We start from the raw sequence: 26103 nt of genomic DNA, 5'->3' as shown, positions 1-26103 counted from the left end.
TATAAAAACAAACAAAAGTATATGTTAACAGTATAGAAACAAAAAAGAAAAAAATTACATATACATGCACAAGACGTGAAATTGTATTTAGGAAAAACGGCGATACGTTGTAAATGCAACAAGTTGAAAAAAAAAGTGAGAATCTATTTTTAACACACACACACAAACACACACACAATATAAATTGTTACAATGTTCAATAAAATAACATGAAAAGGGTTGACATGCCGTAAAACAACCAAATCGAATCACGCATGATTAATTTTTGAACGAAATTAAGAATAGTATATTCGCGTAAATTCATTGATAAATAGACTGACATTCGGTTTATAAATTGTATTTTTTTTTGGGTAAGCTTTTTTTGTTTTGTTTAAAAACGTCAATAAAAATTGACAGTTTGTATTTTTAAGCTAATATGAAAATGTACTGCAAACTTTTATTGTGTTTAAGTTGTCCTCATGTCTGGAATTGAAAAATGCACCTTTAAACGAACATTTGTTTTGGAAAAGAAAAACAAATTTGTATGTAAATGGTAAATTGTATTTTTGGTCCCAGGGATTTGATGCCGATATCAAGTAGATAGTAAATTAAAACTAAAAAAGAAAAAAAAAGATTAGATAGAATCAATATATAAAGTAAAATTAGAGTTCGAAATCAGTTGAGTTGAAAGAGTCGTGAGAGACTTTTAGAAGGCGAGAGATTTCTGCAAACAACATCCTCTACCTGACCCTTACCGTATTCCAATGTGTTAATTATCACTTCTATTTTGATGAATAAAACAAATAAACAGGCCATATGTGTAATTGTAAAAAGTGTCATCTGTATTCATTGAAAACGAAAATAACTTTTCGTTTGATATGGCCAAAACTAATAAAGCACCCGTATAATTCTGATAAACACAATCTAATTATATACTAGCATGGGCGCCCGGCGTTTCCCGGGTGTTTAGAGGTATGTGTTGAGCAAAAAAAAAAAGTGGTTGTAGGAAGGCAGGCTCGAACCCGTACTGCGAAGGAGGAAAAGAACAGGAAACCGGAAGTGACGTATGTTTAAATTAAGGCTAGACAATCGAAAGAAGGGGATGACTTTCGAAAATATTGACGAAAAGAGCGAACCTCCCTGTAGAAAAGTGCCCAGTAAAGGGTGAAGAAATTAATTTTTTTAGCCAATGTTTTGGTATTTGTCGTCTGAAGGGCCCAGCTTAAAAACGATACTGATCTATTGATCTTGTGAAAATCCGTCGCCTCTGTCGAAAGTTTTTGGCAGACATGCAAACATACATACATACATACATACATTTATATATTGGTAGCTCAAATTTTCGACCCAAACCGATTAAAAAGCTTGCCCTATCTTTGAATAACCTTTATGTAAAATTTCAAATGTTTAGACCAGTAATTTAGCAGAGACCGCCGAGGTTAAATTTTTTAAAACTTTGACCCCTATTTAACATTTATTGTTTTGGGCTCAAATAAAGTTATTAAGTTAGATCCATGTTCAAGGAACCTATATCTAAAATGTCAAGTGTTTAGACTGAAAATTGGCGGAGGTGTTTAGTAGCGTTCTCAAAGGTCAAATCGTTGAACATTGACCCATTACCAGCCAAATTTCTGTCCAAAAATGGATTACAAAGATTTTCCCAAATCTCAATACCCTGTATATCAAATTTCGAGTCTTTAGACTGAAAATTGACAGAGTTATTGCGTAGGGAAATGTACACAGACAGATTGACACACACAGAGACAGACACTTTCACTTTTATAGATGTATAGATATATAATATGATTTCTTTTTTCAAAAATAAAAGACGATTCGTCGTCTTTAAAAATATTTCAGCTCTTTGTCATTCTTCCTTTTGCTACTGTTGTTCTCTTTTTGTTTCTGTGTCTAATATTTAGTTGCACGGTCGATTGTTTTAATCACCGGTCGCCCTTCTCTGCAACAAGTGGTGACTCTGACGTGATCCTTAATAGGTATTAGACAAGTAATAAATATTGCTAAAATTTTAGTTCCCTTTAAATATTTTAAAGATTGTTTTTGGGTGGTGGTGGTGAAGAAGCATAAAATGGCTCTACCTTTAATTTGAAATTTTCAAATATTTAGGATTTGCATTGTATTTTTCCATAGTCATCAAATGAGCAAGATTCCATGAATTTCATTTTTTCTTAAACTCTTAAGCTTAAATCATACATTGTAGACATTTTTTTTGGAATCAAATCATGTCATGGAGTGGAAAAGAATTCTAGACATAAGTTTTAGTAAATTTGTATCATGATGTTAATCTTATCTTATTATGGGAACATGAAAGTGAGGCAAAATTCCGTTCAGAGAACTAATTAGTATTTTAGTATATATATATATATATATATATATATATATATATATATATATATATGTGTGTGTGTGTGTGTGTGTGTGTGTGTGTACATTTTAACCAGTAAAAAACCCTTGTTAACTTAGAATGCTTTACGCCAAATGGTTAAATGTGGTAAAATTTGTGCGCGTGTTTGCCTTAAATACTAATCCCTCTGTAACAAGTGGTGACTCCGACGTGATCCTCATTCCTATTATTCTTTAACTGTGCATCAGAGGGATGCCATAATAATTAGTTTGCTGCACCTTATCATACCAAAGGTCCATCCAAAATTTTACTCATATAGTTCCAGTAGTTTCCGAGAAAATATGGAACGAACAGACAAACTGAAAAAGTATATAGTTGGGTAATCAAGAATGCGACTCGTAATCGATTTGAAATAAGGCTATTTGTTAATTGTTTTTTTACAAATGCGCATGCGTAAATCATTCTCATGACAGATTCCTCATGTTAAAAATACGTAGGTTTGTACACACTTTTTAAAGATCGCGTGAAGCTGGTCTAATGATTATCCTACTTATCACTGTCTTTAGGTTTTGGTTTCGATCTTATAAGAATTGAACTGTTTAGAAAAAAACATAATATTCGCATGCTCGTGTCTCAATTTAATTCTGTTTCTCTACTTCATTCTTTTTTTAAGGAATTTAACGTTACGTTTAACAGCGAGCAACTCTGGGTACATCTTCTATTATATATACAGAGTGAGTTACGGGAAACCGATGTCTTCACAACATCCATTGTTCCATTATGGCATAGTTTAATAAATGTTTTAATATATAAACTCTTCGTTTTCCTTAAAAACATCCGTTTCCTATGTGTATACGCGTCTTCAATTTGAAAGTAGCACAGGCACCGCAACGAGTGACTATCTCTTCTACGAATTATGTATATTGGAATGTTTTTCTTTTTTATTCATGTTAAATTCATTTAATCGTGCTCTTCATCATCATCGTCGTCGTGATCATTGAAGATTTGTGCCGTTGTAGACGCACCTTCAATTTGAAAGTTGCACAGGCACCGTAACGAATGCCCCTCTTCTACGAATTGTATTGGATTGTTTTTCTTTTTTATTCATGTAAAAATCATTTAATCATACCCATCATCACCATCGTCGTCGTGATCATTGAGGATTTGTGCCGTCGTGAACGCATCTTCAATTTGAAAGTTTCACAAGTACCGCAACGAATGACGCCTCTTCTACGAATTGTATGTATTGGATTGTTTTTTATTCATGTTAAATTTATTTAATCGTATTGATAATCATCATTGTCGCCATGATCATTGAGGATTTATGCTGTTTGGAACGCATCTTCAATTTAAAAATTGCACGGACACCGCAATTAATTTCTGTCTGTCCTACGAAGTGTGCGTGTTGAATTGCAATTTTTATTATGCATGTTAAATTCATTTAATCATACCCATCATCATCATCATCGTCGTCATGAACGCTTCTCCATGTATATTCTACATTTACATGTATGTCTACGCGTGTATATGAATATGTATGTGCATGCGTATATGTGTGCGTCTATGTGTGTATGTGCATGTTGGCATGTGTGTGTGTACATGCGTATGTATGTTTGCGTGCGTGTGAATGTGTGCATTGTGAAAATGTACGCTTTTGCGATTATTTTCTACTGTTTGTGTATGGTAATCCTTTGTTTTTATCAGATGCTCTTTGTTAAATAAAACAATAGGCCAGATAAGTTATGAAAATATATGGCCAATTAAGCTACACGTAATATTGTGCGTTTCATTCTCGTGAGAATTTTTCAGGCGTATGCGAAAAGTTGTGCTACCTCGCATTTATATATACGCACATGCCATTGAATTTTCTAGTTAGCCAATCAACTTCCTAGTTGCTACCGCGCCCGTCTTAATCAGCCAATGAGCAGGCACTAACAGGGAAAAGGCATGGTTTACCTCCAGTTCACCCTTTCTCTTTGTGTGTTTTATAGAGAGGATCGATATCCTTGTTTTGTAGTAAACTGACCTACTTTCAGTCTAGGTTTAGTTAGATATATTATTTTGCGTTTTAGTCTAAATTTAAGATATTTTGCGTTTTAGTCTGTTTCAGATATTACGTTAGTTTTATATATATGTATATAAATTATTTAAAAATATTTCTTTTTTTTAAATATTTATGCTCCATCCTCGTTAACACTGCACATAATCCCATCAAACCATACCCACCCACCCATTCGACTTCACCCCTCACTGTCCTAATTACTATTTTTACAAAGATAGATTGCCATGACAACTTGATCATCACCTTCCCTTACTCCACAGCGTTGAACTGCCTTGACTTTGAGTCAATACACTCCCTCACCTTTGAATGAACTCAATCCACCGCTTATTCTTCAAATCGCTTTCTTTTTTGATAATCTCACAGACTGGACTTCTTCATTTGTTCCTATCAACTAAGATATTTATATTCTCCAAAAAACATGCACTTGGACTACTATGAACATGGATATATTATTTCTACCACATTCAATGGATTCACCGGATTTTGGACTCAACAACCACCGGAACACACTCTCACGTGCAACCATTATTCTAATGTGATCCTTTTCATGCTTAAATTCTTTGAATATTTTACACACAACATTTCTTTATGCATTTTGCTACCCCCCCCCCAAGAAAGTATTTCTTCAAAATTCCGCGGATTAAGAACTTTGTGTTTTCTTTCCAAATAATAAATGTTTTTAACTCTTGCTGAGTTGTTTCTCAACATACCTTATTAAACCCATGTACTTATATATATATATATATATATATATATATATATATATATATATATATATATATATATACATATATATATATATATATTATTTACTATAATAATTATTAAATACCTACAGACACTAGTGTTTTTATTCACTATATATATATATATATATATATATATATATCATAAAGAAATTTCCCGCTTAAATGTTACTTAACCTCAAGTTTATACATCTATTATATAAAATAAATTCTCACTACTTTTATAAATATTTATAATGTCCTTTAAATGATATATTAAACAGAAAATTTAGATTTAGAATAATCTGTGGGAGTATTGCAAATACTAAGCAAGGCGTATTAAATAAAAAAAGAAATAATAATAATAATGATAATAATAATAATAATAGTAATTTTAATAATAATAAATAATAATTTTAATAATTTTAATAATAATAATAATAATAATAATAATAATAATAATAATAATAATAGTAAAAAATGCCTACGAAAACAAGGTTGCTAACTAGCACCACAAAGATGACGCATTTTTGAGTATTATGTATTCAAATATGTGAATCGGGAAAATATTTTCAAATGAGGAATCCGTGAGCTACTTATGAGTATGGAAATGGAAAAATGATCTTTATATACGTTTTTATTAAGAGGTATTAAAACAAATTTGATATAATATTCACGCAAATTCCTTCAAGTGAAACTTGCATGCTGGGATTTAAAATATAATATGTAAATGCGTGTATGGTGAGTTACTACGTAGCATGGAAATAGGAATATATTAGTAAATAGCTTAAATGGAATGTCCTCAACATATTTAAAAGAAATATCTCAACATGACCTGCGAATTAGTTTTTAGATAAACATTAATAAGTAGTGTGTGTTATGTCTTTACACAGTTAAAGGTTTACGGATAATCTATGTTATTTTAAGTTGGCTGCATTTAAATCTTGTCTTGTCTTTACATCTAGACACTAGCTCATTCTTGGCATTTATTATAGGCTTAGGAAAGGTGATAATAACTGCTTCGGATATACAACGATTACAAGATTTGGCCCTTGATCTTTTTAATACAACCCATTTAATTGAATAGGGAATCCTTTTATCCTCCAGGCTATTGATTAATGTAAGATGTACCATTGTTATTATTTTGAGACCTTTCAATTTTGAAAGAATGTATGTGGTTTGAAATTCTTACTTTTATTAAATTTGAGATTGCACCTATATAAGTCAATGTTTTTAATGTTTTATCATTGTTTAGTGGTTTATACGTCCCAGGATCGATATTCCTTATGTTGGGGAGTTGAATTGAGTGAGTTTCTGAAGATGTTCAAGGCGAGTGTTGGCTAATGTTCTGCGGGTTTATATTGGGAATAATATTATTATTAGATTTGATATTTTGGTTGTTGTTGTTGTTGTTGTTGTTGTTGTTGTTAGATCCCTGACTCTATGCATCTATATATGTATATCTGTGACCGGAATGTTTTGATTAGATTCATTATTTTCTCTGTATAATTGGTTGTTCCCATGTTTCGGCAATTGCGTAACTGTGCAAGCGTTTACCACGTCTTTGTGCAGGCAGTCATTATTAAGAGGGCATTCCTCTTTATTTTGGCAGTTACATTTATTACTAGGTATTAAATTAAGCGGAAGATTCTGAGCTTGTTTAATTTTCATATTATTTGTTGAAATTATTCTCTGTGCAAAATTTGGCATTGTAGACTATGATGTTTTTATAGAGGTTTTGTTTAATATTGTACTATACTTATGTGGGTAATTAAAAGATTTTTAAAATATTTGAAAAAATTCCTTGGGTATGTTGGTTTTTACATTAGAGCTGAATGGTGGATTGAACATAATAGCTTTCTTACGCCTTATTTTTCTATTTTTAGTAAATTGTTTTTGGTTTGGAATTGTATAGGGGACGGTTTCTTTTGTGATAGAATTATTATTGTTAGGGATATGTTGTGTTGTTTTGTTCTTATTAGTTTTTATTGTCATATTGTGGGTAATTACTCAATTTAACTATTTCACTAGATTTTATTTTGTTATACTCTATATGTTCTTTATATTCTGAGTTCCTTAAAGCATTGTTGTAAAACGTCGATGCTTGGTCAAAAGTCTTTTTGTCAGCTGAAAGATTTGAGATCCTTTTGGAGATAGAAGGAACTATTGACTAAATTATTGACTTAGGATTAGATTGTTTGTGCACATAAAATGGGTTCAGATTCGGCTTATGGTTATAGATTCAAAAAGATGTCTAAAATATTGGATGTTTTTTATTTGGTTCAACTTTAATTGTTAGTCCAAAATTTTTGAAAAATTCGTGTAGTTTTTTTTATTAGTGTTGTTGTATTGCCTAGGTCTGGCGGGGGTAACGAATAATGCGCTAGAAACACAACACAGGAGTGAGCACAGCCCAATAAAAGAGTAATAAAAATTGAACATTCCGATGAATAGTAGACACTTACAGGTTTCCACCTCTTGGAAACACTTGAAATGAACTACGAAAATGCTATTTTTACACCTCCAACACATTTTGAAAATAATTTCTGAAGAGGACGCTTCACAGAACGTCTGAAACGCGTTAAAAACGATTTCAGTGATTTAAAAACATTATTACAATGATCTAAACATAATTCTCAATGAAAAACCAAGACACGGAATAATAAAATAATGTTAAAAAAATACACATTGTTAGTAACTACCCCTTATTTAAACAAATATATATATATATATATATATATATATATATATATATATATATATATATATATATATATATATATATAGGGAGAGAGAGAGAGAGAGAGAGAGAGAGAGGTTTTCGTTATAACATTAAGGAGAGTCTGGTGAGCTTTCATGTTCCTGTTGACAGTTGGGAGCCTCTAGCGTATGATCGCGGAGTGGAGGGCACTAATATATAGGGGCGCAGAACATTTTGAAACAGCAAAGATAGACAGATAGAAGCTCAAGAAAGCATGTAGAAAACGCCAAACAAGCAGGTTTTGTTAATCACATGAAAGCACACAACCTAACTAATATTCCTAGTGAACCAACTGCAAAAGAGATCGAAACAATTGCACTTTAGGGGAACAGCGAAGATACTAGAAAGAGCTCTTGATTAGTTTCAATAAAAAGCAGGGAAATGTTGGACGCTGGTTTGGCTGCCCCATATCCAGCATTACAACCTTCAAAGAAAGAAAGAAAGAAAGAAAAGAAAGAAAAGAAAGAAAAAAGAAATACTGGTTCCGTTCCTGTTAGTTTCATCCAAACCAATGAACGTTTTCAGTGTCATGTCTGCTTGAGGTCTTAAAGGTCAAATCGTTGAACTTTGACCCCTTGACAGCCAAATTTCTGGCGAAAACCGATCAAAATGATTTTCCCAAATCACAATACCCCTTATGTCAAAACTCGAGTATGTAGACTGAAAATTTACAGAGTTATTTGGCAGGGAAATGTATACAGACAGACACATACACAGACACTTTCACTTTAATATATATACTAGCAGTTCAGCCCGGCTTTGCTCGGGCCCTATGTACTATTCATGACTTTATGTGCATATGTATATATTAAAAAGTGTGCATATGTACGGTAATACCTTCTATATAATAGGCTTCCTTAACTACCATAGAGAAAAGTTGGTAAGGACCGCAGAGGTCAATTTCTTACAACTTTGACTCCAATTTTAACTTTTTCACTTTCATTGTTATAAGCTCAAATCAAATTAAAATGTTTGACCGATACCCAAGTAACGTAAATCTAAAATTTCAAGTGTTTAGACTCAAAATTGGCGGAGGAGTTTGGTAGAATCTGCAAAGGTCAACTTTCTCAACGTTGCCATCTTGGCAGCTAAACATTCGGCCAAAAACTGATTTAAAGGCTAGCTGCATTTCTCAATATCCTTTATGTAGAATTTCAAATGTTTAGACCCAAAATTGACTTTATAGTTTGCTAGAGACCGTAAATGTAAAATATTTGTAACTTTGACACCTTGGCAGCCAAACTTTTGACCAAAAATCGATTAAAAAGCTTGCCCTAGTCTGAATACACTTTATGTCACATTTCAAATATTTAGACCAAAAATTGGCTGAGTAATTTGGTAGAGACCGCAGAGGTCATTAAAAAAATTTTTTGACCCTAATTGTGCCCCCATTAGCATTTATTTTTTGGACTCAAATCAAATTATAAAGTTTGATCCATGTCCAAAGAACCTACATCTAAAATTTCAAGTGTTTAGACCCAAAATTGGCGGAGGAGTTTGGTAGAGTTCTCAAAAGTCAAATCATTGAACTTTGATCCTTTAACAGCCACATTTCTGGTCGAAAACCGACCCAAATGATTTTTCCAAATCTCAAACGCCTTTTGTCAAATTTCGAATCTGTAGAACAAAAATTGACAGAGTTATCGTGTAGGGAAATGTACACAGACACAAAGACACACGCATACACAGACATTTTAACTTTTATAGATATACTAGCATTTCAGCCCGGCATTGCCCGGGTGTTTGGAGGTGTGTGCTGAGCAAAAAAAAAAAAAGGGTAGTTGGAAGGCAGGCTCGAACCCGTACTGCGAAGGAGGGAAAAAGGTGACGTCTTTGCTGTTACGACCACCGTCAGACCGGAAGTGACGTAGGTTAAAATTAATGCTGCACAATCGAAAAGAGGGAATGACTTTCGAAAATATCGACGAAAAGCGACTCTTCCCTGTAAAAAAGTGCCCAGTTGAGGGTGAAGAAATTAATGTTTTTAACCAATTTTTCGGTATTTATCGTCTGAAGGGTCGAGCTTACAATCGATACTGATCTTGTGAAAATACGTCGTCACTGTCGACAGTTTTAGGCAGACATGCAAACATACACACATACATACATGCATACAAACATACATACATACCTACATTTATATATTGGTAGCTCAAATTTTCGACCCAAACCGATTAAAAAGCTTGCCCTATCTCTCGGTACCCTTTATGTAAAATTTCAAATGTTTAGACCAGAAAGTGTCTGAGTAATTTGGTAGAGACCACAGAAGTAATTTTATTTTTAACATTTGACCCCTATTATAACCCCTTAACACTTATTGTTTTGGCTCAAATCTTAGATCCATGTCCAAGGAACCTATATCTAAAATTTCAAGTGTTTAGACCCAAAATTGTCGGAGGAGTTTGGTAGAGTTCTCAAAAGTCAAATCGTTGAACTTTGACTCCTTAACAGCGAAATTTCTGGCCGAAAACCAATCACATAGATTTTCCCAAATCTCAGTACCCTGTATATCAAATTTCGAGTATGTAGACTAAAAATTGACAAAGTTATTGCGTAGGGAAATGTACACAGACATACAGACAGACAGACGGACACACAGACACGTTCACTTTTATAGATATATAGACTAGCATTTCAGCCCGGCGTTGCCTGGGTGTTTGGATGTGTATGGTGAGCAAAAAATAAAGTGGTAGTAGGAAGGAAGGTTCGAACCTGTACCGCAAAGGAGGAAAAGAACCGGGAGACAACCTGACGTCTTTGCGGTTACGACCACCGCCAAATTTGAAATGACTTATGTTAACATTTAGGCTAGACATTCGAAAGGAGAGGATAACTTTTAAAAATATCGGCGAAAAAAGGGCCCCCCTGTAGAAAAGTGCCTAGTTGAGGGTGAAAATATTAATGTTTTTAGCCAATCTTTCGATATTTGTCGTATGAAAGGTCGAACTTCAAAACGATACTGATGTTGGTAAAATCCGTCGCCACTGTCGAAAGTTTTAGGCAGACATGCAAACATATATACATGCATACATTTATATATTGGTAACTAAAAATTTTCGACCCAACTGATGAATAAGCTTGCCCTATCTCTGAATACCCTTTATGTAAAATTCCAAATGTTTAGACAAGAAATTGTCTGAGTATTATGACCCCTTGAAATTTTTTGTTTTGGGCTCAAATCAAGTTATTAAGTTAGATCCATATCCAAGGAAGCTATATCTAAAATTTCAAGTGTTTAGACCCAAAATTGTCGGAGGAGTTCGTTAGAGTTCTCAAAGGTCAAATCGTTGAACGTTGACCCCTTAACAGCCAAATTTCTGGCCGAAAACAGATCAAAAAGATTTTCCTAATCTCAGTACCCTGTATATCAAATTTCGAGTCTGTAGACTAAAATTGACAGAGTTATTGTGTAGGGAAATGTACACACACACACACACACACACACACACACACACACACACACACACACACACACACACAGACACGTTCACTTTTATAGATATATAGTTAGTTAGATAGATAGACATGTACATATATAACTTGCCCTACATGTGAATACATTTTATGTACAATTTCAAATGTTTAGACCAAAATTTTTCTAAGTAATTTCGTAGAGACCGCAGAGGTAATTTTGTTTAAAACAATTTTGATCCTTTAACATTAATTGTTTTGGTCTCAAATCAAAATACAAAGTTTTACCCATGTCCAAGTTACCTAGACCTAAAACCTTAAGTCTTTAGACCCAAAATTGGCGGAGGAATTTGGTAGAATCTGCAAAGGTCAACTCTTTAAACTTTAACCTTTTGGCAGCCAAATTTTCACCCCAAAACTGATTAAAATGCTTGCCGCATGTCTTAATACCCATTATGTGTAAATTTGAAATGTTTAGACCAAAAATTAGCTGAATAGTTTGCTAGACACAGCAAAAAGTAATATCTTTTGAACTCTGACCTCTTGACAGCTCAAAATTTCTACCTACACCGATTAAAAATCTTGCCCTATCTCTGAATACCCTTTATGTAAAATTTCAAATGTTTAGACCAGAAATGAGCTGAGTAATTTGGTAGAGACCGCAGAGGTCAATTTTTTAAAAACTTTGACCCCAATTTTGACCTCTTTACATTTATTGTTTTGGGCTCAAATCAAATCATAGTTTGATCCATGTCCAAGTAGCCTAAGTTAAAAATTTTAAGTGTTCATACCCAAAATTGGCGGAGGAGTTTGGTAGACTTCTCAAAAGTCAAATCGTTGAACTTTGACCGCTTAACAGCCAAATTTCTGGCCGATAACTGATTTAGAAGATTTTCCCAAATCTCAGTACCCTTATGACAAATCTCAAGTCTCTAGACGGAAAACTGACAAAGTTATTTGGTAGGGAAATGTACACACACACGCGCGCGCACACACACACACACACGCACACATTTACAGTTTTATAAATATATAGATATATACATTATATGTATATATATCTTTTATTATCAAAAAGTATATATACATAATCATCCACATACAGTACTGTTTCGCTGTATCACAGCTCATCACTCTGGATAAATAAGCAACTACCTAAAGCCAGGATTCGAACTCGACCGCCCGAACGACAGTTAACGCTTCTCACTTTAACGCTATTCGACTGCTGTTATGCAGTTAGTGAATTAACGATATTTTCACACACACACACACACACACACACACACACACACACACACACACACACACACACACACATATATATATATATATATATATATATATATATTAGAACGACGCCTGGAGTTGTCCAGTGGTAAAATACGTTTAAATACGATATTTCAGTTTATGCAGATTTCTTATTTAATATATTATTATTATAGAGCCTATTCTCACTGATTATTATATTGTACCCAATATAGTTGTGATTTCAAGAGTTAAAAAATGATTTCAGTGCTATAAGCTACATAAAAAAAACGTATAGCTTTACAGCCTTATTCGCTGCACTCTGCATTATGTTCTTACTCATATAAAATCTTCAAAAATAACGTTGTAAAATGTATAAATTTATAGTTTCGCTCGCGTAGGGCACTTAAAGTCGACTTAAGCCTGCCAATGTCCAATTTTGTCAATACTAATACCTTAGCAGCTATTTTTATCGGATAAAACCAAATCGAGTTTGTCGACGGATCCAAATCCTCTATATATAAAGTTTTAAGACCGTAGACCAATAAATGATAGAGTAGTTTAGTAGAGGCAATTCCTGACACAGACAGACATGGTCACTTTTATAAATAATAAATAATGTACTCGACACATGGTTCATATTACGATAGTTGATTATTAATTATTTAAATCCGTCAAAAGACTGCATTATTTTTTCTTACGTAATATTATTAAATATTCTATTTTGAAGTGGTTTGTTATTAATGAATATACCCTTGATATAGAATCATAGCATTTTATGTTTATTTTTCTTTTCTTCTGTTTTCAGGGAAATGAGATCATTGTTTTCCCAGAATATGGTCTGTTTGGAATTTTCGGTTACGACAAAAACGCTAGTCGAACTGACATTGCACCGTTCTTGGAACCTATTCCCGATCCTCAGAAGAGATCATGGAACCCATGCGAGAACAGATATCCGACGCATCCATCAAACGAGATCCAGAGGGAGCTCAGTTGTATGGCAAAAAACTTTCGCCTATATGTCGTGGCAAATGTCGGTGAAAAAGTGCCGTGCAAGAAGCGCGACGATTCCAGTTGTCCAAACGATGGTCAATATCAGTACAATACGAATGTTGTATATTCTTCAAACGGCACACTAGTTGCAAAATACCGTAAGAAGCATTTGTTCAATGAGAGCTATTATAACAGCCCAGCCAAGACAGAGGTCGTCACTTTTAGAACGCCTTTTGGGGACTTTGGTCTGATAACATCCTATGATAGTTTATTCAAAAGCCCTCTAGTGGATCTTGTCCAGAAGAAATTTACGACAAATATCGTGATGCCAAATGCTTGGAAGACCTCGAAGCCATTATTTAGAGCTATACAGTGGAATTCCGCGCTTGCTCGAGGCCAAAAAATCAACCTACTCGTATCCTCAATTCATGATGGTCACTGCGGGTCGTATGGAAGCGGTATATACACACCTCATGGGATGAAAAAAATTGTGTCCGAGCCAGATGATTATTCTGCAAAGTTGCTTTCGACGAGAGTAAAATCCACTGAAGAAAGCGATATGGACAGGTTTTTCTCCCGTCCAATATTGCCGCCACGCCAGAGTAAAACTATCAATTATCGCATGGCCGTTTTTAACGACGAAGTCACTTTCAAATTCCTCGAATTCACCAAGCAGCGAGACAATATAACTGTTTGCCATGACCGATTCTGTTGTCAATTAAACTACGATTCCAGCGAAAGGATAGAAAAATATGGGTTGGGTGTTTATAAAGGCCACGTGAGAGCTGTGGGCTACTTGCTTGGAGTTGAGATGTGTGTTGTAGTTCGCTGCTTTCCAAAATGTGGCCAACCGATACAGCGTGCTAGCACTTCTTTCAGAACGTTCGAACTGGTCGGAATCAACTTTACAACGAGCTATATCTATCCACAAGTTCTCTTCGAATCTGACATGGAACTGGAGCTTTTGCCATACAATTGGGAACACGAAAACAACAAGATCAGTTTTAACAAAAGAGCAGAAGAGGCTGTCCGCTCTGCTTCGCTCATGGGAAGGGTCTACAAGGAAGACAAAGAATACCATGATATAGGATCCGGAGGTGATTCACATAGAAATCATGCGCTTTTCGGCCAATGCATTTCCATTTCCATCACAATTGTAGCTTTTATCCTTTCTATAATACTTTCATCTTGATTTTATTACGATAAACATGTAAATGGCTATTCATATCTTTATATAGAGATAGTCAACATCGTACATTATCGACGACTAATTTACAAAAGTACAGATTTACTGTTTTTCTTTCTTATGTATAATATTTAAATTACTTCTTTGTATTTAAAAAAAAAAAAATTATCCAATTAAAACAACAATAGATTTTTATGACGGAGTTTTCGTTTTTCCGTCTCTTCTTTTTCTGTATTTTTGCATCAGAGAGAAAAAAAAAAAAAAAAAATAGCTGCAACTTTACTACAGCGTGTCGTCGGACTCAATCGTGTATTTTATTTAAGAGAGAAACAATATTACATATTTACTTGTCATGTTGAAATTAGTAAAAATTTGAAAGTTTACTAAATATCGTCTAACTAATAGAAGTTGTGCTAAAGTTAATTTTCGGGGGAAAAAGGCGTGTAGTATTATCGAAAATAAGCAAGATGGCCGGCTGGAAAGCAGTTATCTCCCCCTAATTTCAAACATCTAAAGGGTTAATTTACACCGAAATTGCATCTTTGAAAAAGTATGTTTTTACTTAGAACTATTTTTCTACTGGAAAATGTTTCGTAATCTTTGGAATTGATACTAATTTCGGCATGCCATGTAAGTACGTAATAATGTTTTTCTCTGAAGTGAATCTTTTTCGAATACTCACTATAGTAACGTTGCAGCAAAAATTATACACGACTTAAATACCCAGTGATCAACTTGAATCATATAATACAAAAGAAATAACTGTACAACGTTTTTTTAATGTGTAAATATACACCTGTCTCATTACACGAATAAAAGCACCAGTGAGTGAGCTCTATGTCTCGTATTCTTCCTTCTGGTATTGGCGAACCGATCTGCGGTGCCGAGATTGACAGTGGATTCTGCAATTCTTAGCGGCGTGAAAGAGTCGAATCATGCGACATCTTTTATCTCCAGAAGGGATCTCATTCCCGACGCAATTCTCTATATAAGAACCAATTACGTAGTAAAAATTGCATACTGTTGCAACATCTGCGGAGAAGCTGTGCATAGAAACCCTTTCTTACCTTTCGAAACCTAGTAGGTGATGTCTTTCTCTTTCCTGCAACCTCTTGCTCACAGAAGAAACATTGCGAGTCTGGCTCCGCTCTATCGTTGTTCGACTGAGCTCTAATCTATGGTCAACCTGCAAAACATTCACAACAAACACTCGTCTAGCTATACCCATTGTCAACAATCCCCTATATACTGTGTCTAAATCTAAACCCAAATTCCATGAACAAAGTTCCTTTCCCAGAACCGCCCGCTTGTGGATCTGCTTTTTAGCTGACTACTACATTGTCGTCTTCAAGTTCAATGTAAACAAGTTCTTGGTGATTCTCTATTTTAAATAATACAATTCGACCAAATTTTCACCACTACTGATCACTACGTTGTTGTCTCACTGACCACCTTACACTCATGAACACTTATCCTCAAGTGGCCTTCAGGTCTTGATAAATGGTGACTTACTTGTAAAAAAAAAAAAGTGGCTTTCGGCTCTAAAAAATTGGATTTTATGCTGTTGGATCGGCAACCACCGCCTCTCTCTCTACACTGACTATCTCGGAAATTGACGGAAACCCGCAGAATCGAAATATCGCTTGATTTCGAGCACGGAGTGTTCATTGGTTGTTTTTTTCCCCCCTTTTTTGTATTGTCAAGAAGATCGATGGAAGAATATCTTTCTTAGTGTCAAATTTGTATTTGTTTCATTCTTAAATAAATACATTTGTCGTCTTTTTTTATTTTGTTCTTTTTTATCGCATGAGCTTACCCATGTACGGGTTGTATACTGGTAAGTGTATTAATACCTACGCTCACTGATGAATAAGTTTGTTGAGAGAAAAAAACGGCAAGAATAGTTGCTTCTGATTTCAGCGGAACCCTTCTCTAAAATTCCAAGCCACTTTCAGGAGAAAACAAGAAAAAGAGCGATCGGGCCGCGTCCGATTAGAAAGAAGGACAGGCTATCACTATTAGACTCGCAACATGGACAATGGATCTTTGTAAGTGATGAGATACGCCCATCATCTCTCCCCACTCTCTATCAAGCCTCATCTTAGCATATCTTTTATTTAGACTATAAAAAAAATGTTTTTGTCGTCCTAATCGTGATTAGCGGAATCTGTCTTTTCGGTCGTTGTACTCACCGGCCTTTTTTTTATTTTTTTTATTAATACCATATATTTTTAACTGTAATCTTCACCGGTGTTGTCATATAACATTTTAAAGGCTTTATTCTGAATTGACAGCTTACGATGGATTACGGTTTCTAATCTCTATCGAACCCCGTCTTAATAAAGCCTTTTTTGGTACTAGATATGAGGAGAAAATAGGAAAAGAGCGATCGGGCCGCGTACGATTAGAAAGAAGGACAGGCTATCATTATTAGACTCGTAACATGGACAATGAATCTTTGTAAGTGATGAGATACGCCCATCAGCTCTTCCCGCTCTCTATCAAGCCTCATCTTTACAAATCTGGTATTCAGACTGTATGATTATTGCGATTGTCGTTCTAATTAGCGCAATCCGTCTTTTCGGTCGTTTACTTACCGGCCTTCTTTTATTAACACCATAGTTTTTATCTGTAATCCAAATCGTGGTTGGCATATAAAGTTTTAAAGACTTTATTCTGAATTAACAGCTAAGATTGCATTACTCTTTCCAATCTCTATTAAATCGTTAATATATCTTTTATTCAGACTATTTGATTATAAAAGTTTCCCACTGTCGTCCTAATCGTGATTGTAATATTTGTAACTTTTCGGTCATCGCGCTCTTGCGAATTTTCCTATTTATATCACACGAGCTGGCCATCTGGGGTTGCCTGGTCGTACAATACGCTTAAATATAATATTTTAATTATACACATTGCGTGTGTATGTTTTATAGAATCAATCCTCTATTGAATAGCATATATTACGAGGAATAATTTTCCCGGTGGACTAATTCGCAAATAAATGAATGAGTGAATAAATAAAGCTATATATCTATAAAAGTGGAAGTGTGTGTGTGTGTGTGTGTGTGTCTGTCTGTCTGTCTGTGTACATTTCCCTACACTCTGTCAATTGTCAGTGTACAGACTCGAAATTTGATATACAGGGTACTGAGATTTGGGAAAAATCTTTGTAATTGGTTTTCGGCCATAAATTTGGCTGTTAAGGGGGTCAAAGTTCAACGATTTGACCTTTGAGAACTCTACCAAACTCCTCCGCCAATTTTTGGGTATAAACACTTAAAATTTTTAATTTAGGTTACTTGGACATGGATCAAACTATAATTTGATTTGAGCCCAAAACAATAAATGTAAAGAGGCCAAAATTGGGATCAAAGTTAAAAACATTGATCGCTTTTTTTTTTGCTCAACATAAACCTCCAAAACTCGGGCAACGTTGGGCTCTCAGGCTAGTAAATATAATAATGATAATGACGTTCATCAAATTCCGTCCGTTTTTATTTGCCATATCACGGCAACTTATATTTGGGCTTGACGATGAATGTTCTGGAAAAGTCACTTCTAATTAATGCTTTGTTTTAAAATATACAAAACGAAAAAATTATGTGCGGCAATTTTTAATGGTACCTCTTCTTTTATCGTAAACTAGCAGATACGCTTAAATATGATATTTTCATTAATGCAGATTTCGTGTTTATTATTATGCAATATTGGACCCATTTTTTTAAATTTTTTACACTTTTGAACCGAATTTCCCCGCCTAAAATCCAAATGTAAAGTTTCGCATGGGTTCCAACATCCTATATATTAAGTTTCATGCATGTAGACCAAAAACTGACAGAGGAGTTTGGTAGGCAAAAAATTTAAGCAAATATATATACACATACATAAATATATAGAAAGAGGTTCGTGTTTACTATGACCTTTTTACACAAATATTACATAAGTATAAATCATGTAGAATATCTGCATGAATATGATTACATGTAATAGTTAACTAAAGATGATCATCCCATAAGAAAACCACCAAAAAAAACTAGTAGGGAATTAATTAAAATGAATGTTTAAAAGAATATGCAAATTAGCTAGATCGTTTGCAGATGAATGCGATTCCACGACCCATATAAACAAAGTCGTATTTTCTTTTTAATTAAATAGAAAAAAAGATTTTTAGTATAATATCAATCCACACACACATACACACACACATACACACATAAACCAAACAAATTTATAGGAGTATAGATTGAACTCATTAATAAGAAAAACTTAAAATAAAATAGTAAGGTATACCAGCGCTTTAACATGGGATAATTCGATCTGTAGTCGAATTCTCTACCACTGAGCCATATTTCCAGATGACAAAAACTCTGTTTGATAAGAAGAATTGGTTTGCTGAGATTTTATTATTTCTCTTGGCCGGTGTAATGTAAAATATTCCCTTGTAAAATTATTATTTTTTTTATCTATAAGGAAGAAAAAGTGTTTTTGAGATCGGACTTTTTCGATTTTCGAAAATGATTTGCTGAAATTTTATTATTTTCCTTGGTCGGTGTAACATAAAATATTCCCGTGTAAAAATTATTCTTTTTTTTGTATCTATAAGAGATAAAAACTATTTTTAAGATGGGATTTCTTCGATTTTCGATTCTTATCGGATGGATTTATCTACAAAACATATCTAAAACACTGCCAGGCATATAAATTACTTTTGTGTGAAATTTGCAAAAAATTAAACCGAGCCGTTTCAGAACCTATGAAAAAGGAACTCACACACTTCCTGGTGTATTTTAACTACTGCTGCAGTATGTGGAGCGAATGTGAAAAAGACACACTAACTCCTCTTCAATATGTTAAAGTCTTTCGCGTCTTTATTTTATTTTTTATGTTGTTGAGATTAGAAACTCCAAATTCACATAGGTACGAAGTTGAGAAGTGTACTAAAATTTTAGTGGCTTTATTTTTATTTTTTTTACTTAGAGTTAGAGTTGAACAGTGTCGTCATGATTAAAAAAAAATTAAATGCCTTTATTAAACAAAATGAAATGGCTCCTAGCTATTATCTCTTCACGGCATTCCAGTAATCATTGCGTGCTAAAATAATGTGCCGCGAAACAGTGGTTTGAAACAATTTCTTTACCTGTTTACTTAAAGTAACCTGACTTAATTTTTTAAAGGTTCGCTTTTCTGCAAATGTGTCTTCGGTTTTGTAACATAGAGTAACGCAAATACACATCGAATGCTGATCATCACAAGGGTAACTCTATCATAGATAACAGGGTTATTATCGTGATCAAGTACTGCTCCTATTGAATAATCACCATCTTGTGTACCGAAAATCCCGGAAATGCAGCGAACGACAACCAGACGTCAGACAACAAAAAATGTAATTTCAAAAGGCCATTTAAATAAAGCAAGGGCGAACAAAGCTGACAACAATCTAACATTAAACAAAAATAATAACTGAAATTTCGAAAGGTCAAATTTAATAAATTAATGGCGAGTGCAGCTGCACCGGACAGAGGCTCGGTTGGTTGTTTTTGTTTTACGGCATATCAACCCTTTTCGGGTTATTTAATGCCGAATCCAAAGATCTTGAAGAAAATTTTTTTTTAAATAGAATATATTTGTTGTTTTCAAGTCGGTTTCTATTTAACCCATAGTTGGGACCCTAATAGGTTCTACCACTCCAGGTCAAAGTGGACCTGGGAGCAATGGTAATTAAAGGGTGGCTCAACACTCCCCAAAGCCCGCAAGCAGAGGCCTCAGCACTGGATATAGTTTAAAGTCATATCCAGGACCATCAGCGGCTCGGAATCGATTGTCCAAAGAGAGATATGTCAGATGCCGTTGAGCAGAGGCGATTGCATAACAACAGCTTGAATCGAGATGAGAGTTTTTATTTTGGCGAGCAGAGGCCGAGAGTCAGTGTATGCGTCTTTCTCCTATCAACCCATTACCCCTCTCTACCCATTGGACTCATAGTCGCTCACCACCAAAAATCAACAATAAATAAAGATGTTATCATTTCTTTCGGGTACGGCGGTAATGCTACACCCTTTTACACAGCCATTAACGTTTAATTCCTATTTTTTCTGCGTTCAATGACAAGAGATACATTGATACCTTATGGTAGTACAGTATTAATCATTATCTATACCTTAAAATTCTTCTTAATCCAACTCTTATGTCCCTGTAGCATTTTCTTTGTTATATTATATTGTAGTAAATATAACCCGATTAAAAAAGTGATGGGAACGGCAATAACCCTATGCGGGTTTAAACACCTTCATCCAAAGGAGGAAGTTCCATGGGAGCATGAAATTCAGTTTTTGTGAAAACCACTTTGAAAGTTGTCTCCAGTCGCATGTATATCACCGTTCGGGGAGATGACGACGTTAGGTTTTTGCAACTCTTGCGGTGAGATGTCGACGTCTTCCTACATACAGCGCCTGGAATTTCCAAATTAGTCACTGACCAGGCTCAACGTGCGATTAGCCGTCACTAAAATAAATGCCCCCAAAGCACCGATCACACATGTTCTTACTTCGTTATTTATTTATTCAGTTGTTTTGACAAGGTGATACAAAACTATGACTTCCGTTCTAATATTATATTTTTGCAACTGCTCCCTAATTCTATTCAACCCTATGGGCAAGCTTTTTCTTTACCTGAAATATTCCGAAAGTACAAGATCTATCTAACAAGGATATAGACATTAACAGGAAAAAAATGGGTTCTTATTCAAAATTCAACCTATAAAAAAACCCTAAATCGCAGAAAACTGTTTATGATGTATATATCCGTCACTGAATGAAAATATCATATTCCAAAAATCATAAAAATTGATCAAGTAATTTCTTCATATATATATTTTTTTACGATTGTAAACGATTTTAATAGTAAAATTTAGCCATTACAAGGCTAATTTTGATATCGGTAGTTAGAATAAGGTTGTTTCCACTTATTTATTTAACATGGAGGATCAAAACACAATTTTTCGCTTAGTAATAAAATTTGTATTTTCATAAGTTTTTGGAATATGATATTTTTGTTCGGTGATGAGTATGAACCTGATAATTTTTTTTTGTATCTTTAAAAAAATTAGTTGAATTCTGTACCTGCACCAAAACTCTGTTATTCTCTTACAAAGTAGCACATCTCAAACACACTATCATACTAGTTCCCTAGTCGAGTCACTGAGATAAACTATAAAGTAATATGAATGTTATTCAAATATACCTATCGTATTGGAATTCTTTACAAATGATATGTATGCTCTGATAGTGTAAATCATATATACTTTGCTTAAATAAATCTAGCAATGTTTAAAAACAACTTATTGTATATATATACATTACATGTATATATCTTTTACTATCAAAAAGTGTGGATATATATATAGTCATCCACATACAGTACTGTTTCGCTGTATCACAACGTATCAGTGCGGCTAGACAGGCAACTACCTCAAGCCAGGATAGAAACCCGACCGCCCATACGACAGTCACGCTAAACGGCTACTGCTGTGCGAGTAATGAATTAACGATTATATATATATATATATATATATATATATATATATATATATATATATATACTAGCACGACACTCAGAATTGCTCGGTCACAAAATACGCTAAAATATGATATTTCAATTATGCAGATTTCGTATTTATAATAATAATAATAATAATAATAATAATAATAATAATAATAATAATAATAATAATGATGATGATAATAAATTTATTATTATTATTATTATTATTATTATTATTATAGAGACAATTCTCGCCGATTATTATATTCTAGCCAATATATAGTAGTGGTCACCAGCGTGACTTAAATATATTTTAATTCATGCAACTTTCGCATTTAATATCATAGAGCTAAAACCCTGTTGATTATTATATTGTGCCAATTTCAAAAAGTTAAAAAAATTATATCAGTGCTGTAAGCTAGATACGAAACCAAAACGTATAGCTTTACAGCCTTATTCGCTGCACTCTGCATTATCTCCTTACTCATGAAATCTTAAAAAATAACGTTGTAAAATGTATAAATTTATAGATTCGTTTGCGTAGGGCACTTTAAGTCGACTTAAGCCTGCCAATGTCCAATTTTTTTCAGTACTAATCACTTAGCAGCTATTTTTACCGGCTAAAATCAAATCGAATTTGTTCTACAGGTCCAAACCACCTATATATCAAAATCCAAAATTGAGTAGTTTGGAAGAGGCAGTTCCTCACAGAGATAGACATGGTCACTTTTATAAATAATAAATAATGAACTCGGCACATGGTTCATATTACGATGATTGATTATTAATTACTTAAATCCGTCAAAAGACTGCATTATTTTTTGTTACGTACTATTATTAAATGTTGTATTTTGAAGTGGTTTGTTATTATTTAATATACCCTTGATGTAGAATCAGCAATTTATGTTTATTTTTCTTTTCTTCTGTTTTCAGGGAAATGAGATCGTTGTTTTCCCAGAATATGGTCTGTTTGGGATTTTCGGTTACGACAAATACGCCCGTCGAACTGACATTGCACCGTTCTTGGAACCTATTCCCGATCCACAGAAGAAATGGAATCCATGCAAGGAAAGATACCCGTTTGCCGCCACCGAGATCCAGAGGGAGCTCAGTTGTATAGCAAAAAACTTTGGCCTGTATGTCGTGGCGAATGTCGGCGAAAAAGTGCCGTGCAACAAGCGCGACGATTCCAATTGTCCAAACGATGGTCAATATCAGTACAATACGAATGTTGTATATTCTTCAAACGGCACACTAGTTGCAAAATACCGCAAGAAGCATTTGTTCAAAGAGAGCTATTATAACAGCCCAGCCAAGACAGAGGTCGTCACTTTTAGAACGCCTTTTGGGGACTTTGGTCTGATAACATCCTATGATAGTTTATTCAAAAGCCCTCTAGTGGATCTTGTCCAGAAGAAATTTACGACAAATATCGTGATGCCAAATGCTTGGAAGACCTCGAAACCATTATTTAGAGCTATACAGTGGAATTCCGCGCTTGCTCGAGGCCAAAAAATCAACCTATTCGTATCCACAGTTCACGATGGTCACTGCGGGTCGTATGGAAGCGGTATATACACACCTCATGGGATGAAAAAATTTGTGTCCGAGCCAGATGATTATTCTGCAAAGTTGCTTTCGGTGAGAGTAAAATCCCCTGTAGAAAGCGATATGGACAGGTTTTTCTCCCGTCCAATATTGCCGCCACGCCAGAGTAAAACTATCAATTATCGCATGGCCGTTTTTAACGACGAAGTCACTTTCAAATTCCTCGAATTCACCAAGCAGCGAGACAATATAACTGTTTGCCATGACCGATTCTGCTGTCAATTAAACTACGATTCCAGCGAAAGGATAGAAAAATATGGGTTGGGTGTTTATAAAGGCCACGCGAGAGCTGTGGGCTACTTGCTTGGAGTTGAGATGTGTGTTGTGGTTCGCTGCGATCCAAAATGTGGCCAACCGACAGAGCGTGCTAGCACTTACTTCAGAACGTTTGAACTAGTTGGAATCAACTTTACGACGGAGTACATCTATCCGCAAGTTCTCTTCACATCTAACCACGAAGTTGAGCTTTTGCCATACTATTGGAAATACGAAAACGGCAAGATCAGTTTGGATGATAGAGAAGAGGGGGCTATCCACTCTGCTTCGCTCATGGGAAGGGTCTACAAGGAAGACGACAAAGATTACCGTACTCCATACGGCAATAGAGGGTACGGAAGTGTTTCACACAAAAATCATGCGCATGTCGGACAATGCATTTCCGTTTCCATCACAATTGTAGCTTTTATCCTTTCTATAATCTTTTCATCTTGATTTTATTACGATAAACATGTAAATGGCTATTCATATCTTTATATAGAGATAGTCAGCATCGTACATTATCGACGACTAATTTACAAAACTACAGATTTACTTCTTTTCTTTTTTATGTATAATATTTAAATTGCTTCTTTGTATTAAAAAAAAATCTTCAATTAAAACAACAATAGACTTTTATGGCGGAGTTTTTTGTTTTTCCATCTCTTCTTTTTCTGTGTTCTGCATCCAAGATCGGGTGCTGAAAAAAAAATAGCAGGAATTTTACTACAGTGTGTCGTCCGACTCAATCGTGTATTTTCGAACAAATTCATTTCAGAGAAAAAAAATTACGTATTTACTTGTCCTGTTGAAAAAAGTAAAAATTTAAAAGTTTACGAAACATCGTCCAATAGAAAACATGCTTGAGCTAATCTTCGGTAAAAATCGTGCAGTATTATCGAGAATAATTACTTAGTAGAAATTGCATACTGTTGCAACATCTGCGGAGAAGCTGTTCACAACATCCTTTCTTTCTTTGACAGGGTTCGAACCATAGTAGGTGATGTCTTTTTACTTTACTGCAACCCCCTGCTCATAGAATAGACATTGCGAATATATCTTCACTCTATCGTTATTTTCATGGTAAGTGCTCAACTGAGCTTAAATCTATGGTCCACTTGTACAACACACACTCGTCTAGCTATACCCATTGTCAACAATCCCCTCAATCCTGTGCCTAAATCTAAACGTAAATTCCATGAACAAAATTTATTTCCTGGAACTGCCCGCTTGTGGAACTCTGTACCATGGGTCTGTTTTCCAGCTGACTACCACATAGTCGTCTTCAAGTTCAATGTAAACAAGTTCTTGGTGATTCTCCATTTTAAATAATACAATTCGACCAAATTTTCACCACTACTGATCACTACGCTGTTGTCTCACTGACCACCTTACACTGATGAACACTTATCCTCAAGTGACCTTCAGGCCTTGATAAATGGTGACTTCCTTGTAAAAAAAGTGGCTTTCCGACTAAAAACATGAATTTTATGCTGTTGGATCGGCAACCACTGCCTCTCTCTCTCTCTATACTGACTATCTCGGAAATTGACGGAAACCCGCAGAGTCGAAATATCGCTTGATTTCGAGCACGGAGTGTTCATTAGTTGTTTTTTCCTCCCCCCTTTTTTTTGTATTGTCAAGAAGATCGATGGAAGAATATCTTTCTTAGTGTAAAATATGTATTTGTTTCATTCTTAAATAAATACATTTGTCGTCTTTTTTTTTATCTTGTTCTTTTTTTCATATCGCATGAGCTTATCCATGTACGGTTGTATAATGGTAAGTGTATTAATGCCTACCCTCACCGATGAATAGGTTTGCCAAGAGAAAAAAATGGCAAGAATAGTTGCTTCTGTTTTCAATGGAACATCTCTATAAAATTTCAAGCCTTTTTTGGTAATAGCTATGAGGAGAAAATAGGAAAAGAGCGAGCGGGCCGCGTCCGATTAGAAAGAAGGACAAGCTATCATT

General features: G+C 34.5%; 1 protein-coding gene across 3 annotated transcripts in view; it reads left to right on the top strand.

The window, feature by feature from the left end:
- The window catches only part of LOC145246658 (pantetheine hydrolase VNN2-like), a 44600-nt gene extending 18749 nt beyond the window's left edge, over window positions 1-25851 (top strand). The window contains exons 2-3 of one of the 3 annotated variants that reach the window (XR_013863149.1): window positions 23200-25278; window positions 25353-25851. Coding sequence is in view for 2 of the 3 variants with exons in the window: in XM_080108367.1 (XP_079964493.1) it covers window positions 23200-24585 (1386 nt within the window). In the remaining variant the exon portion in view is untranslated. Of the gene's footprint in view, window positions 1-13353; window positions 16504-23199 lie in introns of those variants that run through there. The other 2 variants (XM_080108367.1, XM_080108368.1) reach the window with 2 other exon arrangements.
- Window positions 25852-26103: the final 252 nt, after the last annotated feature.

This window comes from Euprymna scolopes, chromosome 24 (genome assembly GCF_053919585.1).
Source record: "Euprymna scolopes isolate OS-2025 chromosome 24, ASM5391958v1, whole genome shotgun sequence".
Lineage (NCBI taxonomy): Eukaryota > Metazoa > Mollusca > Cephalopoda > Sepiida > Sepiolidae > Euprymna > Euprymna scolopes.
The sequence above is the reverse complement of the archived record's forward strand: the minus strand, read 5'-3'. Positions and strand labels throughout refer to the sequence as shown.